The 18869-nt window shown below is 36.8% G+C and overlaps 1 protein-coding gene across 3 annotated transcripts; it reads right to left on the bottom strand.

Annotated features, from left to right (window-relative positions):
* Positions 1-2812: 2812 nt before the first annotated feature.
* Positions 2813-18054, bottom strand: LEW1 (Undecaprenyl pyrophosphate synthetase family protein). 3 transcript variants are annotated; one of them, XM_088856985.1, is made up of 8 exons: positions 17353-18054; positions 16220-16311; positions 7831-7882; positions 5071-5359; positions 4686-4753; positions 4377-4575; positions 3770-3866; positions 2813-3233 (listed from the first exon to the last, which is right to left on the bottom strand). In XM_088856985.1, the coding sequence occupies exons 2-8, from the start codon at positions 16225-16227 to the stop codon at positions 3143-3145; spliced, it is 804 nt and encodes a 267-aa protein (XP_088713111.1). In that variant the 5' UTR covers positions 16228-16311; positions 17353-18054; the 3' UTR covers positions 2813-3142. The 3 variants fall into 3 exon arrangements, with proteins under 3 accessions (XP_088713111.1, XP_011627681.1, XP_088713112.1); XM_011629379.3 differs by lacking the exon at positions 17353-18054 and having other exon boundaries at positions 16220-16583; XM_088856986.1 differs by lacking the exons at positions 7831-7882; positions 17353-18054 and having other exon boundaries at positions 16220-16583.
* Positions 18055-18869: the final 815 nt, after the last annotated feature.

Here is an 18869-nt window from a genome sequence, read left to right as displayed (position 1 = left end):
TCTGCACCTTCATGTTTGCTAGGTAGAGAACAGTGTTACCATTGTGCGTCATACTTTGTCTCCATATAAATCTGTATTACTTTGGAAGATTGAGCGACCATGATCTAGAAGCCTGTGTTTGTGTATGTTGTTTTGTTCTTCTTTTCTCAGGAAATTTATCAGTATGCACCTAACTTGTCAACAATTTGATAATACCGGTTTTCAACTATTCCAATTCATGGTAATGTGTATTTTGACTGGTGTTTTGAAGTTAATTCAAAAGATAAGAGAAATATTAAATATGAAATAGTTGATCTCTCACGTATATTTTAATAAAAAATATATTTATACTAGAGTGAGGCCCTAAACAATCAAATTAAGCCACACCTCTAAAATTCTCTAGAAGATGTTGTTTTGATGTCCAAAAATCCTCAAATCGATCATCTTGACCTCAAGATTTATGGACAAAAAAATGGATTTCAAGTCAAATAGTGCTTTTTGTAATGTATTTTTTGGACAATCAATTTACAAGTGTTCATAATTAAATTTTATAATTAGATTTTAGAGTTAGATTTTATAATTAGATTTCATAATTAGATTTTATAATTACAAGTGTACATAATTAGATTTGAAACTGTAGATTTTATAATAAGAGATGAAAATAAATCTTAATGCCATCACAAATACTTTCAGTACTAAAATAGCATCTTTCAACACTATTTGAAGGTGCACCTTACTTTGATTGTGTAGGGTCTCAACCTTAACAAACCATACCCTTTTAACAAAGTTCCCTTTTATGTCATGGCTAATACTTTGAACAAAGTTCCCTTTTATGTCATGGCTAATGCTTTGGATAGGTCACTTAGTTTGCAAAATAGAGGTTAGAGTCCCACATCTGGAGCTTGCAAACGAATAAAGTTCCCTTTATGTCATGGCTAATGCTTTGGATAGGTCACTTGGTTTGCAAAATAGAGGTTTGAGTCCCACATCTGGAGCTTGCAAACCATTGTCCCAAGCCAAGTTGACTGAGCAATGTGATATATGATTTGCAGTGAGAATTAACATTGGTTATAATCTCTCTTGCAAGCCAAATTAACCAAGAGAGTGACTTGGTGTTGTTTAATATACAATTGCCTGATGGAGGTTCTGTTTCTTTTTACTTGTCCTTGAGATTACTCTAGAAACAAAGAACATTGATAATTTTCACAACAATTTAGCCAATAGGGACTCTATCCTACTCATGTAACAAAAAATGTAAATTTATATTGTTCTTATTTTTGTTAAATATATAAATTTAATATTAACTGACTTCAAATAGTTGAGATAAAACTCAAATTATGATATTCATTATATAAGCCTCAAATTTTTTGTTTATTTACATAAGTATTATCTTATTGAAGTATTACCTTGTCGATCTGTACACTCCCACATAAACGGATCCTGAGGTTGTGATGGACTTCCACAAAATGAGGAGTTATTTAACATTCCAGGTTACACACACATGTTAGGTTTTTGGGCTCCATATCAATATATCCATTGTTCCCATACGAATGAATATTGAGGTGACGATCGCCTTTCGTAAAATGATGAGTTATTTAACTTTCGTAAGTAGATTGGGGGACGAGACCTCAACATAACATCCCATCCTCCATTCTCATCGTTAACATATCAAACAAAAAAAATGCTTGTTTTCATGTGCTAGAGTGCTACCCTTTTTTCCCATGTAACTCGAGTCAAGTTGGTCCAAGCACCTTGAAAGTTTATTTAAGGTTGCAACCTTATATTGTAGAAATCCGGTGGACCTAAAAAATCTAACAAAAAAGAGTGCTCTGGAGTTAGAAAACCTTTATCTCGACCTCAAGATGTATGGATATAAAGAAAAAAAAAAATCAAGTTAAAAAAATAGTGCATCTTGTAACAAGTTATGTGGACCGTCTATTTTCAAGATTTTCAAATATTAGATATGCTAAATCTATATCATTTTTAAAATTTTCAAATTTTTAAGTAGTGTTACATAAAAATTTTCAAGTCATCATAAGATTTATGATACTGAAACCACATCTCCAAACGTATGCCTTACTTCAATGGAGGCAACCTTATATAAACCTCATACTTTAAGAAAAGCCCGAACAAAAAGAAAAGCGAAAAAATCAAGAGGAAGAAGAATCAGAACCTCGACCAGATAAACAAGCATCATATAATGTTTATCAGAGAAGTCAAAAGAGAAGCTGCTTGCACCATGCGAGACTCGGATTCGGCTTATTTGTGCACTGACTGCATAAATAGTCAGGGAGCATAGGGCAAGGTAGTGGAGCGTATTCCATATTTGGTTGGAAGACTACAATTTTTGCACTCCATATTGTACTTCTATGAACCATTTTTGACCTGAGCAATGTTTGGCTACATTTATCCTATTGATGTTGTAATTGTAGCTGTAGCTGTAGCTGTCGCTATACAGCTACATTGTGTAGCTGTCGCTATACAACTTCAAAAAAATGTTTGTATTTTTAACGTGTCAATCAAGAGTGTCATCTGTATAGTGTGTCAATAAGTAAACATGCTTATTGTATCTGTTTAGTATGTCAATAAGTAAACATGCTTACGCCGACAGTCAAAGAACCCTTTGGTGAGGAAGAGGAGTGATAACAACGACTCCTGGAGAATTTGTTTGGAATGGTGATTTGAACCAGACCTGGCACTTTGCCAAGTCCTAGTGACTCAAGCGAGTCTGACCCTGACTAGCCAAGTTATGAATCACTGGTTTGGAAGAACAAACACACATAGAAACAAAGGGACAGGCTGTATAGCGACAGCTACCCTTACTCTCACATACTGATTGTGAAGAAAATGCCCATTGAAAATAGCCAAGTAATCTCCATGCAATAATAGCATCGATCTAGAAACCTCACTTTCTACATGCAAGAAACTCAACTCTCTTTACATCCAAGGACTAAACGAATGGCATAAACACCGAAAATGGAAAGAGCGGGTCTTGGACTTCATCAAGCATTAGTTTATAAAGCTGAACATTAACTCTAGAAATTCATTCACCTACTACTAAATATATATTGTATTTGGTTTCGTGGAGACAATATAGTGATGATGTAGCTGATACCCTGATAGCTTTATGCTCAAATGAACTGGTGAGCAGGTCGGAAAGCTACTATGTACCATAATTCTGGTTCTTCACTGAGTAATCAAGAATGGCTTTCACGACTGCTCCATACTTCAAAGATTTTAACCTCCCCATGTGTCTGCAACCATGAAATCAGTTCATAAATCAGTATATTGAACTATATGAATCGCACTGACATCCACACCTGCAGCCACGTATTCAGTTCATAAAAAGCAGAATATAGCATCATAATATGAATAAGTATATATATATATATATATATATATATATATATATATATATATATATGGCCACAATATGAATAGATATCGATATCGATATGTTCAATCATCATCATCATCATCCAAGTCTTATTTCAATTATTTGGGGTCGACTATATGAATTATATTTTTCCATTCTTCTCAATCAAGGATAATACTCTCACTAAGATCAAAAGTCACTTCTCACTACTTCTATCCATGTACCCTTTTGGGCCTTCTCCTTACCCTTTTAGAACCTTCCACATTTAATACTAACGCAAAATATAGCCAGAAATTCCAACTTGCTATCTCCTTATAAATTCTCTCCAACACACCACCCCGAGCCTGAATTTCACTCTAAATACATGATCTGAAACTAATATTAAGCATGGTATAGAATGAAACAGGAACTTACACAATCTCTGTGTATCTCAATCTCCAAGCGGGGAAGCCTAAATGGCATCGAGCAGGTCCAAAGACAAAGAGAAGATCAGGCTCTGGTCCTCCAAATCCTGGCATCATGAACACAGTGAAACCAGTAACATGTCAAAAGAGAATCACTTCATCATTAACATAAATTAAATAGAGCAGCTCAAATTTTTTTTGCAGTGAGGAGAATTGAAGGTTTGTACCTACATTTAGATTGAAATTGAAGTTGTCAGAATAAACAAATAAATGGGTTTTGTAAGGTGAAACTACCTTAACATCCATCGCATTTTTTGGACATGAATTACCCCCTCTCCATTGTAAGTCATTTGAGGAGAGGTACTTCTATTCATTTACTGAGTACAGTGATGATAATACTCTAATAATTCAAGGGCAGGTAGTTCAGCCCAAACACACATGGTTTATAAAATTACTTTTGCCAGTGGCCCAGGCGAACGACAAAAACTGCCCCTCCCTTGACTGACTTGCAATCGAGGGAAGGGTAATTTCATGTCCAAAAGATGTCATGCATTTGGCAAGCATTCCCAAAATGCCTAAATGAATAATAACTAAAACTTGGAAAGAGGGGTTCAGACCAGCAGCACACAAAGCCTTGCCCAAGTCATCCTCAGTTATGCTCATCTCAATTTTCTGTCCACCTGAACCAGAATTTTCTGGATAGGTAGACAACAAATAATTTCCTGCTTTGGCGACTGCTTCCTTTGAGTCAGAGAAGGACAGGATTTCCAAAGTCATGACCTTCTTATCCAAAAACGCAGCTGCCTTTTCTGCCTCCTGCCCAAGAGATTATTTGAGTCACAGATTTATCCTCTTTTTTGTCGTATTGACATTTGTTTGGATATATGAAGGCCAAAAAATGGTTTGTTTCAGAATGAGAACAATACCTGCCATGCCTTTATACTTAGATCGCGCAAGTTCTGTGAAAGGAATTTCTTAGACTCCTTCAATACTCCTGAATCACAAGAAGTGATAACCAAAAGGCATTAAGACCACTAGAAAACCAACATTTCCCTAGTTTAGCAAAATAAATAATATCCATATCAAGGTTCGCATCATTTTTATTGATATTGACCAGTTTGTAGGAAAGAATGTGCGCAGGGGATAAACTTTATTTTGCCACGGGTGCTAATATACAAGGAGGCCCACAGGCCAAACACTTTGGTGTAAGCAGGTCAGGGCAGGTCAGGGGCAGGCCCAACCCGACAATGTATGATAACCAATAGAGCAGGCAGTAAACTTTTGCTAACCAACTGATACATTTGTTCTTACCATCCATATCATAAAGAGTAACATGGTGCACACCAATGTATGATAACCAATAGAGCAGGCGGTAAACTTTTGTTAATTGGGTTGCTTCTTCACTTTCTATCACAATTGCCATGTGCTGCAGTTTCCGCAAATCTATAGATTTGTACTTCTTCAGCAGTCCAGTTAAGATAACATAGTGTTGTAGCTTGTTCGCCATTCGGATGGCAAAATGAATAACAGAGACTATGAGATGGATCAAGTTCCATAATACAGAAAGTATAATCCTCAATACTCCATACCTTTCCAGAACCTGCACATCATGCACATCAGATAAACCCAAAGGAGTTGTTAAACAGCTCAGTGTAAATCTAGCAATACCATCCCCCCCCTCCCTCAATGTAATAAGATGGCCTCAAGTTAAACAGACATTCGTTAAAGAAAATGTGAAATTGCAGACAGGATCTTCCCAATTTAGTTCTCCACTTGGAATTAAAAAGAATGACCACATAGCCCGAATAAATAGGTCTAAGCAGAACCTCTAACAAAGGTTTCATGTTTCAGAAAACAACACAACTTTCTGACTTAAATTCACACTATAAAAGACATTAAATAGAACTTCAGTTTATAACAGAAATTGACATTTGGAACCTAAAAATATGAAACTGAATCAACATTTCCATAAAAAAAGATGGAATATGGATGTCAATTGTCAATTTTGATATCATACAAAAAGGACAAACTAAGTTCAGCTGATATTTGCCAAAAGCACAAAAAAACAATGGAACAATTAATAGCATGATCTAGAGAAGAATAAACAAAGAGAGAGAGAGAGAGAGAGAGAGAGAGAGAGAGTTGGATTACTAAGTATAGAGAACACATATTTTTTTAAAAAGAACTGAAAAGCAACATCAAATGGTCATTCCACCAGCCTAGAGAACATTATCTTTGAATAAAAAAATTCTTGAAATTTCTTAGAATCAGTGGGAATGTAATCCTAAAGGAAATAGCTTTAAGCTATTTGTCCAACTAAAAGGAAATGGAATCCAATTCCTATTCAAGAATCAGGATATGGCACCTTGACATGTTTCTAGACTAGAGAGGACTGAGCTGGGACATAATGGTTAAACTACAACAGTGTATTGCAACAGTCATTTTTCTTTTCTCAAGTTACAAATTGTACATGCAATTTTTCTCCTTCTAACCCATAGCATCCAACACAGCCACTTCCCATTTGTTACTTGTCTTGGAGATAAAACCTAGAACACATCCAATGGAGGTTTCACAACAAGACTGTAAACGTACATTCTAGGGTTTTGAGCTTTTGGGAGATGATAAGCGGTGAAAAACCTCTCCAATGACCCTAACAAAGAGGCACCAGTCAGATTGATACTTGCTGGTCGGGAGTCCAAGTGATGCTAATAAATATCAAGCATGAAAACCTTTCCAAATCATCAAACGGTCACTCCAACTGTCTAGCAAAGCAGATATTTTAACAGAAACCCCTTCATTGTTTATTAGTACAAGATTGATTTTCAATTGACCATGATTCCACCTCGATTATTTGCAAACCATCAAACTGATCCATCTAAAGCTATCATGGACTCCCTTTTTAACATGCTGTAAATTTATCATGGCTTTATCTGGATGATAAGTCTTATCAAGATTGATGGCATCTGAAGGTTGAGGCATCAGTAAGTAGCACTAGTACAGAATCCTCTTTTAATTCTGGATGCCATCTCACTAGCTTCTAATGATACATGTACCCAAAAAAACAAAAGCTTTTAGTGATACTGATTGGACATCCATGATTATACTGCCTGCTTTGAGCATATCTTCTTAGCAAAAAGTTTATATAAGGATGCTACCTTATAATGTAGAACTATGGATGCCCCTCAAAAATCCATCGGAAAAAACCCTTTGATTGAGATCATCTCGACATCGAGATGTATGACTATGAAAAATAAAAAGATTTTAAGTCTCAGAAATAGTGGATTTTACAACACATTATCTACACCGTCCCTTTTCAAGATTTTCACACGTTTATAGATCTACTTGATTTTAACCATATTTGAAATTTAAAATTTATAATTAGATATAAAAATAGATTTTGAGATAATCCTAAAAACATTTTACATCAAAATTATATACCATGATAAAATTTGAAGGTGCACCTTACCTCTACACCTACGGATGCATCCGTATGCAAACTGCACCCATCTTCTTAATTGGTGAATTTGAATGGATAAAAACCTCCACCAGTAATGGCTACAGAAAACTACCACATCGGCTTCTAGAAGTCCTCTTAACCCACTAAACAGGGGATTTCATTACAAAGTTTCCTATACGACAAGGAACAAACTCCTTTTACCATGACCGGACCTACATGGAACAAACTTTTTATATCAAATTGCTGGACTGTGGGACCTATTGACTTATGGTGATGCAATAATGAAATTAGACAGCTAAAGGTTTAAGATGATTAACCTTGTCATAGAAATTAATTGTTTAAGACCTGCATATACGTAAATAATACCTATTTATGTACAATCAAGGAATCCATCCATCAACCAGATAAAGTCGGATCTCGAAGTCCACATTTGGAGGGGTTCATAGGGCAGTGTACTAGAGCAACTTAATCTTAGTATTCAAATTCAATTTTAAAAAGCTGTACTTTCCCCATTTACAATATTGAAGAACAAGATCATAATTGTTGCAAATATTTGAAATGCAATTGTGGGGCTAAAACAAAAGAGAATCAATTAGATCGTTTTAGTGACTTACTAGGACAGGTGATATCCTCTGCACAAAAGGAACATTGTTAAGGACTTCAGCTCTACAAAATGCAATGAAGAAACAAGATAAATGACAAAAATAAAATCATTGACAAATAGAGAAAAAGGACTCTTCAAATTTCATGCTCAAGAACCAGCACCCCATAATGTAAAAGAACTCATAATAACAATATACTCTACAATAATGATTAGATATCAGATAACAGGTTATAAATATGTCTGTTTTGAAGCATGAACAAGAACAAATATGCAAACTAAAATTAGTTAATTCTGGAAAGAAATAAATAAATCCCCAACTACTCATGTAAACATGCAAGGTACCAAATTGGGAAGGCACACCAAATTAAATTAGAATAATGCCAGGCATCAGTTTTGTTGCATAAAATTAAGGTGTTACATCTGCTTCTTTTTTCTTTCTTTTTTTAATTTTTCATCTGGTGTTTTTAAGACTACCCCTAAAGTTTGGGATTAAACAAATCCCATTTGGATTGTTTTCACAAGGGTGTCAAATGGAAAAATGAGTATATGTATATGCAAATTTATACATGCGTATATGTGTGTGTGTCTAGAGAGAGAGAGAGAGGGGACCATTGCTATTTCATGTGTAGCCACTCTATGACTTCCAGCTTTCTTTCTCCACAACAAGGCACGAGTAAATGATCTTCTGAATCTATCTAGAAGTAGTTCAGTATGTGACATACAATATTTGCACTCAGTGACCCCATGACCGGATGCATTTCACATCCCTATCAATAGTTCAACCATAGCTTCATCGTACTGATTAAGTTTCATAAATACTTTATTTTTACAATCTAAAAAACCAATTAATTTTTGTGTTTGCAGTAGGCAAATATTTCAAAATATCAGCATCTAAACAAAAAAGATGGAATATTTAGTAGCCCAAGTAGCTAATGTATAAAGAGAAAACTTTGTAGGTTTAGTTTAACTTTTTTTTCTTTTCCTTTGATAATTAGCTCTATAATTCATCTGTACTCTCCTTTACTTCCCTGTTTAGCCTTTTTTTTTTTTTTGCCTGATGAGTCTCCCCTGTTTAGCTCTTATCGGAGTTCTTTATGATCAAATACAAAAAGAAGACATGGGGTATACCATTTATTGCAACAAAAGCATTTTAACTAAAATTTATTTATTCTTAGGCAAAGTCAAAATATGAAGATAAAATTTATACGAAGCTATAAAACATAAACAAAATTCAATTCATACAATAAAGTGAAGTAATGTTAAACTGAACAGTAGACACCTTCATATGACAAGCTAAAGAAAGGCTAACCACTATGGTTAATCCTATGAAGTTTATGGCTACTATACGCAGGCTTTAATTTCCATCCTACCAATGAGACGTTATATAAAAAAAACATATTCTAATTTTTTTTATATTTACATGTTCTTTATATTTGACAATACAATTGCTGGATATCAAATGAAAATCATCATTCAAGAGTTAAAAGTAAATAAATAAAAAATAAAATCTAATCTCTCTTTTTTCTTTTTTTCTCTTTCTTTTTTTTTTTTTTTATTGAAGATACAACCATCATCATCACCGTGGCAAATAATGAAATCACACAACAACAAATGAGAGGAAAGACTGCCTAAGAAAGGCAAACTATTTACACGTGGGAGTGAGTTCAGGGTTGGCTATGGTGAAGCCAGGTGGGGTCAGCTGCTTCTCGTGGTCTTGTCAAGTTGTTGGGTTTTGAACAACACATAAGGCTCCATCCTTGGAAACAAAAGACTCAAAACTCCTCCAAAACCTTAGCAATCTGCCAAGCTTCAGGCCTCTTCTCCAGAAGCAAGGACCAGCACAGCTTGATCCAAACTCGTATAGGAGAGGGACACCCTAAAGGAATAGCTGCCCTCAAGTTCTTGTTTACTACTGCCGAGTCTGCCTGAATGGGATCATATCCTCATAAGGGATGATCCCAGCTGCCATCTCCCATAACACAAGCTCAAGGCTATGAATACCAACCTTTTCGCCATAAACCTTCCATTTAATCAGCTTGCTTGTCATCATTGATAGTTTGTGTGTCTTCTAATAGAAAGTCACAATGCTTCCCTTCACAATTTATTGCAAAATCCACAATCTATTTTTTTTGAGGAATATGTTGACTTTTTATATATGTAATAAAGAATTACAAAAGCTAGATCTTACAAAAAACAGCATCCCACAAGTTGGGTGCCCTTACATCGAACAAAAGAAAATAAAAGGAAATAAATAAAAAGAAAGTAAAAAAACCACAATAGACATATAGATACTACAGAAAGGGATGCTCCTGTAGGTGTGAGGGCAATGCTTGAGGATCCTGGTGGACGATGTAGTTTGCAACGACCAAAACATAGTAGGAATTGTGTTTTGTATTGAAACTGTTCCTATGTGCTGAGTATTTCCTTATCAGTCTTCAAATTTGTTCACCAAACTTCACGATGATGAGGCAAACCACCGTTAAGTGATACTACAGGGGAAGTTGGGAAGATGAAAAAGTTGGCTTGTCCCTGTTAACAGCTTTCTACTGCTGCTAAAGACCTGTGCTCTATAAGCGGAAGCAGTGTTTCATAAACCGCTCGGCGGGTCCTAAGCAGCCTGGGGGTTTTAGGCCCCCCCAGCACCTAGGCGGGCCCCCAGAACCTGGGCAGCCCAGTTGAACCAAAAAAGGTATCTACAGTTATATATTGAATAAAATATATGAACTAGGTATTTAGGACACATCAGAATTTAAAGTATATTACACATTAGCACACACTCCATAAGCATAACCATAAGTCAGTCCATAATCCATATCCAATTAAAACTAAAAATTTATCAACCAATCAAATTACCAAACCAAAGTTAACACTTACTTTGGGTTTGATTGCTCAATCTCCAAACTTCCACCTCAAAGATGCTTCTAAGGATTCAAAATCTTCTAAAACACCCCCCAATAGTTTTATAGAACATCAAAAAGTAAATATAATATCAATGGGTGAAGTTTTTTTGATCAATTTCTCATAACTTTGAGAAACCTTCGATCCTAACGAAATCACCAAAAGACTAGTTTTTGGGGGCGTTCTCTCTCTAAAATCGGCTCCAATAAGTTTTCGGTTTCAAATGGACCTAAAACCCCCTTTTGGCCCTTTAGTATAAAAAAAATAGACAAAAAATGCCCCCACCGAAAGCAATTTCCGCCTCTAGGCAGGACGCTGGACCTGGGGCGACCGCCTAGGGGTTTTCCTCGGCGCCCAGCGACCACCGCTTTTTTTGGGTGCCTAGGCCTGGGCGATGTGCCCGGGCCCCAAGATCCGCCTTCGCGGCGGCCCAGGCGTTGGGCGATCCGCTATTTGGAACACTGAACGGAAGCTTCTTGTGTAACCTCAAGGCTAAGGGCAACACCGAGATGGTAGAGTAAAAAATGGAGGGAAGAGGGAAGAGAGCTAAGTTCACACAAGTTACAACCGTAAAGTACCCCAGAGCGTAAGTAGAGAGGGTGAAAGAAGAGGTAGGTAAGAGAGGAGAGGTATAAGTGTGAGGTAGATAGAGAGTAAGATAGGGATTGAATAAAAGTAATGAGGTGAGGAAGAGCCGAAGGGAATCTGAGAAATGAGTAAAGAGAGGGATAGATGTTAGAAACATGAGAGAAGAGCGGGAGATTAAAGAGATGGAAAATGAGTAGATAGAAAGGAGGTAAAGAGATAGAAAAAGGGGGAGGAAAGTGAGTAGATAGAATGGACAAAATAAGATAGAGAATGGGATAGGGAAAGATGGGTGGAAACAAAAGAAGAAGGGAGGGGGAAAGAAGTGAAGAGAGCAGGAAGCGAGAGAATGAAAAAGAATAAACGCGGGAAACAAAAATTCTGATCCCACCCCCCCCCCCCCCCCCCCCACCCTTTTTTTAATTTTTTTTTTCCACTTCTCTTTTATTTTTTGTCTTTTTTTTTTTTTCCTTTTCTTTTCCTAACCAGAAAACAGAAGGTGGAGGAGGAGGAGAAGAAAAAACAGGAGAGGAGAGAGAGGATTAGAGGGTAGAGAGAGAGAGAGCGATAAAAATTTTCAAAAAGGAGGCTATGTACCTGCTGCGCCCATGGCTGCACCTTCCTTGGCCAAACGATCCGCCACTGCATTGGCCTCTCGGTAAATGAGTGTATGTCGAACTTGGGTGAGGGTTCTGCAGATGCAACAACCTTGCTAAAAAACAGAGCTAAGTCTCCATGGGGTCTCCTTGAGGTCAGACGCCCAAAAAATAGTATTCTTGGAGTCAAATTCTACTATTAACCCATTTGAACTGTCATCCATATAAGCCACCTTTTTTAGTCCTAATAATGCATGGGCCTCTGCTTCAGTGGAGTCTAGTATCCCAATGTACTCCGAGAAGGTCCATAGGGTTAAGTCTGAGTTGGAGAGAATCCCTTAGACGCCAGAGGGACCCGGTTTCCTAAGGAAGAGTCGTCTATGTTCAATTTAGAAAACCAAGGGGTGGAGGTGACCAAAGGGGCCGTGGTCTGTGTGAGGGGGTTGAAAGGTTAAGTAAGCTGCTCCAGTTATGCAGAAAATGGGAAATTGGGATATTTGCAAAGAGGTATGTTTTTGGCCCAGAAGGACATAAGGGAAGAGATTGTATGAAAGATAGACTTTTGGGATTTAAGAATACCTCTAAAAGTTCTGGAGTTTCTCTCTATCCGCAAGCTCCAAAGTAGAGCAGCTATAGCATGACACCACAGTTGTTTCCCAGGGGAGGAGAAAGGGGGTGAATACAGAGACTCAAAGAGGATATTCAGAGATGGAGGGTGACCCATTGAAGACAAAAAAGCTTCAGGAGAGATGACCAGAGCCCAAAAGAACTTTCACAGTGGATGAATAAGTGTGGAATGGTCTCTTCTTCTAGGTGACAAAGAATACATCTATAAGGGAAAGAAACTCCACACCGTAGCAATTGATCTAGGGTAAGGGTCTTCCCGTGAAGGAGAACCAAAATGAAGGCTTGGACTTTATGGGGTATAAGAAGGGACCATGACTTGTTAATCAAGGGTTGGAAGGTGGGGTTCTTAAGCAAAGAGTTGTAGGAGGAGGACACTGAGAAGCTGCCCAAGGGGAATTCTGACCAAATAAGGGCATCTTGACGGTTAAGAGCACTGAAGACGGGGTGCAGTAGTTGGAGTAAGGAGGTCAGGGAGGTAGTTTCCTGCTCTGAGAGATTTCTACAAAAAATAGGTGTCCAAATTAGATTGAACACACCTAGCTCAACATATTGAGCTATAAAAGCTGATTGGTTGGAAGCCAAAGAGTAAAGAGAGGGATAGGAAATGTTGAAAGGGGTGTGACCTATCCAAAGGTCAGTCCAAAACTTAATTCGGTGACCATCGCCTAGTTTGAATGTAGTTCGACTCAAGAAAGCATTCTTTGTGAATGAAATGCTTTTCCAAGAACCGGATGACCCTTGTGGTGGAGTTCTAGGCAACCAGTCTGCAGTACCCATTCCATATTTGTCCCTGATGACCTGCTTCCATAATAGTGGGAGAGGAAAATTTCACTTCCCTAAAAGTGCAAGGTTCATAGTTCTAAGGTTTTTTATATCCAAACCCCCAAATTTTTTTGGAATGCAGACCATATCCCAAGCAATTAAATGATAGTTTTTGGAACCTTCTAGTCCAGACCATAAGAAATCCCTCATTAATTTTTCGAGTTTGCGAATGACCGAAATAGGAATTTGAAAGAGTGACATATAGTAAATAGGAATGCTAGCAAGTGTGGCTCTAATAAGCGTGATTCTACCCCCAAAAGATAGGAATCGCCCTTTCCAGGAGGCAAACTTCCATGTGAATTTCTCAATCAGGTGATTCCAAAGGTGCTTCCTAGGTTTACCTAAGCACAAAGGAAGGCCCAGATAAGAGGATGGGAGGGTTTCTATAGCACATCCTAGCTTCTGGGCTAGACTCTCCAATTCTGCATTTTGGACCAGAATGCCTATCATTTTTTGTTTTGGTGAGATTTATTTTCATCCCTGTGAGAAGCTCAAAGGTTATGAGAAATCACCAAAGGCAGTCTTCAAACCCATATCCTCAACAAAAAGCATTTTCTCAGGCTTAAGGTCTCTTTGAATAACCCCTTGAGAGTACGCTTATTCCATTTACCATGCAATATCTAAGAAGATCTTTATTATTTTCTCAAGAATGTGAGAGCTGCCATAAGTTTGTGGAGGAATGATTTCGGTGCACCTCCCTATAGGTATTTGGTGATGACACAGCAGACCACTCCAACTGTATCACACTTGGGTGGTGGAGGCAAGAGAGAGAAGTAACCTATCTGTTGAACTGCTTAAGCCAAAACTCCATTTTCATTATCATCACGCCGTGCAATCACCTTCACAACAGCAGTTTGATCCTTGTAATGCAATTGTCAGTTCAATGTGACCCCAAGCTGCAAACCATGACCCTACAAACAACTTTGATAAATCCACCATCCATTTCTTGAGCAGTCTCCACCTGTAACTCTCCCACCTCCATGCTCAAAGTATATAGCCCACAGTCCAGCTTTCAATTCTTGGATTCCTTCTCATCGATTAGTGGATGGCCATGACAGGATAGGACAACTCATAGGAGACAAAGGATGGTAGAAACCAGTTTCAATGACTCTTAGCTGCTGCTTCTTTTCTCTTAGGGCCAGGAGTTGAAGATCTTAATTTATTATCACATTTTGCTTCCTGAAGGCATCAGAAAGAATGGTCTGAGGTATAGGGGAGAGAGATCTAGTCTTATTCTTCCAATGGTGCACAAAATAGATCAGGTTTCACAATTGGGAGAGATGAAACCCTAGAAGCATCCAATCTATGACACACATTATGCGAGTATTTCACCCCCTACCCAAGAGCTGGTTTCTTCAACCAACTTGTAAAAGCACTAAGCTAACAATAAAAATGCTGGAAAGCACCAGTTTAGCAAATAAGATATCAAAAAGAATCAGAAATGCCCAAGAAACCTGAAAATGGAAAAACATAATTCACCTAGAGCTAACCATAGGAAATCCATTCAGTGTCAGGAAACTTGAAACTCAGAAAAGGAAAACCAATTTCTTTTAAGCCTTATAAAAGGGATTGAATTCCAGTTTCTTTCAAGTCTTATAAAAAGGAAATCAGTTTTTAAATACTCCCTACCCAAGAGCTGTTTTCTTCAACCAACTTGTAAAAGCACTAAGCTAACAATAAAAACCATCGAAAGCACCAGTTTTAGCTAATAAGATATCAAAAAGAATCAGAAATGCTCAAGAACCCTGAAATCACATTAAGAAAATGCTAATTCCACCTAAACAAAACTCATTGCCCGTCCTATCCAAAAACCCATCAAAAAAATTAAAAAAACCAGACTATAAACCCAATTTCACTTCCATTGAACCATTAGGAAATCTAAATCTCATAGTCATGGAACCATTCAAACCCTATAAACCCACCCATAACCAAAAGGAAATGTGAAAATATCATAAAAATAATTCCAAATGGCAAAATCTTAAACAAGGAAAAAGAAAATTAAAAAAAAAAAAAAAATACAACAATATTTTATCTGATAATCAAGTGTATAATCAATCATTTTTGCAACAAACAAAAAGAGAAAAAGAAAAAGATCCAGAACCATGATGACTCCACCGCAAAAACTAAAACTACCCACAATTGACTCAGCATCTAAAACCCTACACACACACACACACACACACACACTCGCATGCACACACAGAAACACAGAGAAAGAGAGAGAGAGAGAGAGAGAGAGATTAATCTGATATTAACCTGAAATTAATTGACCCATAAACACTTTAAACTAAAGCCTTTCTCAACAAATATCATATCTGAAAGAGAAAGGTAGGGCCAAATTTACCCCACTGCAACTATATGTGAAATCCGGCTTTTATGCCATATAAATATAAAAATCCAAGCTTTCTGATCTTTGTACAAACTTTTAAAATCATGTAGTCCACAAATGCAATTCCAGTAAAACATGGATCAAAATACATCATTCATGCATAATTATATAAAAAAAATACATCATTCATGCATATTTATCCACTTCTGCAACTACAAACTCTCCAAGCAATCCATCATATTGCCAAGAAATCAACAGATAATATTAATAGTAAATAAAAAGACAAATTCACATTCTCATCTACAAACTTTCAGAGTATTAAACTCAGCAATTAGTTTTACAAGTGTCATGATAACAATGTCAAATATAAACAAATTGATATAAGAAATTCAGATTATGAAACCAGCTAACTAGTTCCTCCAAGTACATGATACCAATTTGATGCCAAATTACAGTGTTGCAGAAACGCACATATAAGAAAGAACAGCCTCAATCAAAATCCATTAAAAAAAAAAACCCAACTGGAATTAACAACTCCATACCTCTCCATTGCTTCTTCGAAAATCGAAACCACTCGGAGACCTCCCCTTCGTGCAAGAACACTACTCAGAGAGCAACCCAAAGAGTCCTTTTACTGTGGAAGTTTCAAAAAGGCAAGAAATACCCACACCCAAAAATCAAAAATCACAGAGAAAAATCATTGGGAACCCTCAAGACAAGGAGAAGATAAACCAGCAATAAAAGGGAAAGAAGCTATGGTTCATGAAAAAGGATCGGAAGAGTTTAATGTGAGGTGTAGAGAAGATAATCACAGGATGGCTAAAGCATAGCCATAAAGTCAGTTTTTTTCACAAATGCAATAAAAAGGTAGACTTTTTATGGCAGAAACCCACTTCTGATAGCACAATCTAGAGAAATAGAAAGAGAGAGAGAGAGAGAGAGAGAGAGAGTTCCTCTTTCCATGAAACTGAAATGAAAAGGACTTTTCCTGTGTTTAAAAGAGAAAAGGTTTTAGAGCGTAATAGGAAAAAACAAAACGAGAGAGAGAGAGAGAGAGTGCTTCAGCCCTTTTTTTATTCAGCTATACGGACGGTGCAGATTCTTTATATGCTACCCGACAAATAAAACCTAAAGAACTGGGAGCCCCTCATCTCACCCAAATCACCACTCTCTCTCTTCTCTCTCTAAATTTTCCAACGCAAAAGGGCTTAAAACGCCTCCTGCAAAACCAGAGACCCAGGCCAAATGGAAAAGGTCCTATTTTTTATTTTTTTGACGGTTAAAAAAGGCCCTAATTCATAGAAAACACAATGCTGCTCACAAGGGTCATTAAGGACCATCCCACAACTCGAATCCCAATCGTAGATGAAAGAAACTATTGCCCCCAATCCTTGCTGAAGTTCCAAAATAGAGGACTTTAAAATCCCAGAAAGGTATGAGTTCTAGAGAGAGAAACTTAAAATTTGCACAATTGAAATTTGAGAGAGAAACTTGAAATTTTCAGAATTGAAATTTGAGAGAGAAACTTGAAATTTCCGAAGAGTACGAGCCCTATCAACTGTTTGATTCTTTGTGAGAGAAAAACACTTTATATTTTCGAGAGGTATTGAGATTATTTCTGTAGAATTGCAGTGAGTCAAATGCAGGGAAACAGAAAGCACAGAATTGTCTTTACCTCCAGCAACAACTGCTCCAATGATTCTAGAATCCAGCTTAAGGATGCAGGATTATTGCCTACTGATTCTGAGATCATGCTTTGGGATTCTTTCATTGAAAACCACGTGCTTTTACATGCTCTTTTTGCTAGAATGAATTATCAGAATTGCTGCTTGTTTTTTTCTTGTAATATTGGCAAATGCTGATCATTCGTATGAGAGAAAAAAAAAAAATTGATCTGCACTGTAATTAAGTGGGGAAGACAAGCCCCTGCCTGTTTTTTCTAAGTAGATTAGGAGTTAACTTTTTGAAAGTGTTAATGGGGTGGTGGAAATGAAAACCACCACCACAACTCTAACCCTTTTCCGAGGAAATGACCATTTCCATCTAATATCCGCTTGAACCATTCAGATAATTTTCAGAAAACTATTAAAGTTCTTTGGCCGCATGGATTGATATCCCTCTACCAAAATATTCAATATAGAGATTGTATATTAAAAGACCATTTATTGCTTACAAGAAAGTCATAATCAAAAGGCCAAAATCATGTTTTAAATTTGAAATTAGCATGCTAGGTTTCTACCTATAAAAATTATTCTAAGTTGAATAGTATATCTCCAATTATCAAATTTCACATCTAACAGTCATAAGTAATTGTGACATTTTTTTACCAAAAACAAACACCATTCTTATTTGTATTTTCCTTCTAACCTATCCTCATTTTTTGTATTGTAGGTATTATAAAAATTAGGTTTTGGTTTCTTCCATTACTGGTTAAGGTGTAGGTATTATAAAAATTAGGTTTTGGTTTCTTCCATTAGTGGTTAAGGTGTAGGTATTATAAAAATTAGGTTTTGGTTTCTTCCATTAGTGGTTAAGGTGTAGGTATTATAAAAATTAGGTTTTGGTTTCTTCCATCAGTGGTTAAGGTGTGAAGGTGCAAGGACCAACTCCAACCTCAAATTTTAGATTCAACAAGTTTCAACTTATGACTTCCTTAACAAAAATTTTAATTTTTGGCTCATAATAATCCTCTCTTTATAAACCTCTTTGGAAATTAACTATCTCTATTACCCTCAAAGCTTTGATTAACATAAAAATTTTTGAGGTCCACAATACTGTCTCACACTCAAAAACTCTTCTCTTTCTTCCTCTCTCACTCTAAGTTTTCTCTCTAATAAAACACAAAAGTTTGTCTCCTTAAAAAAAAATTTCTCTCTCTAAAAAAGCACAAAGGGGAGCCTATACATGACTGGTGCATGTTTCAAGAAGCTAATGACCTCAGTAATGAAGTGATCAATATCTTTGTACTCGAGAGAAGACAACAAAAAAAGTCATTTCACATACTCACGTGTATGGACTGAATTGCCCCTTGGAATCTTGATATGAGGCCCCCAATAAATTTTGGCACTTAGGAAATGGTTATGGTGGTGGGGTTGCTCACTTAGTCACGTTTTCAACCCTGTTTACGGCTGCCCTAAAAAAATTAATTCTTTAATCTATATAAAAAAAAAACAGATAGGGTCCGTTTTCCCA

This window comes from Amborella trichopoda, chromosome 13 (genome assembly GCF_054954075.1).
Source record: "Amborella trichopoda isolate Santa Cruz 75 chromosome 13, AtrichopodaSantaCruz75HAP2 v2.0, whole genome shotgun sequence".
In the NCBI taxonomy this organism is placed as follows: Eukaryota; Viridiplantae; Streptophyta; class Magnoliopsida; order Amborellales; family Amborellaceae; genus Amborella; species Amborella trichopoda.
The sequence above is the reverse complement of the archived record's forward strand: the minus strand, read 5'-3'. Positions and strand labels throughout refer to the sequence as shown.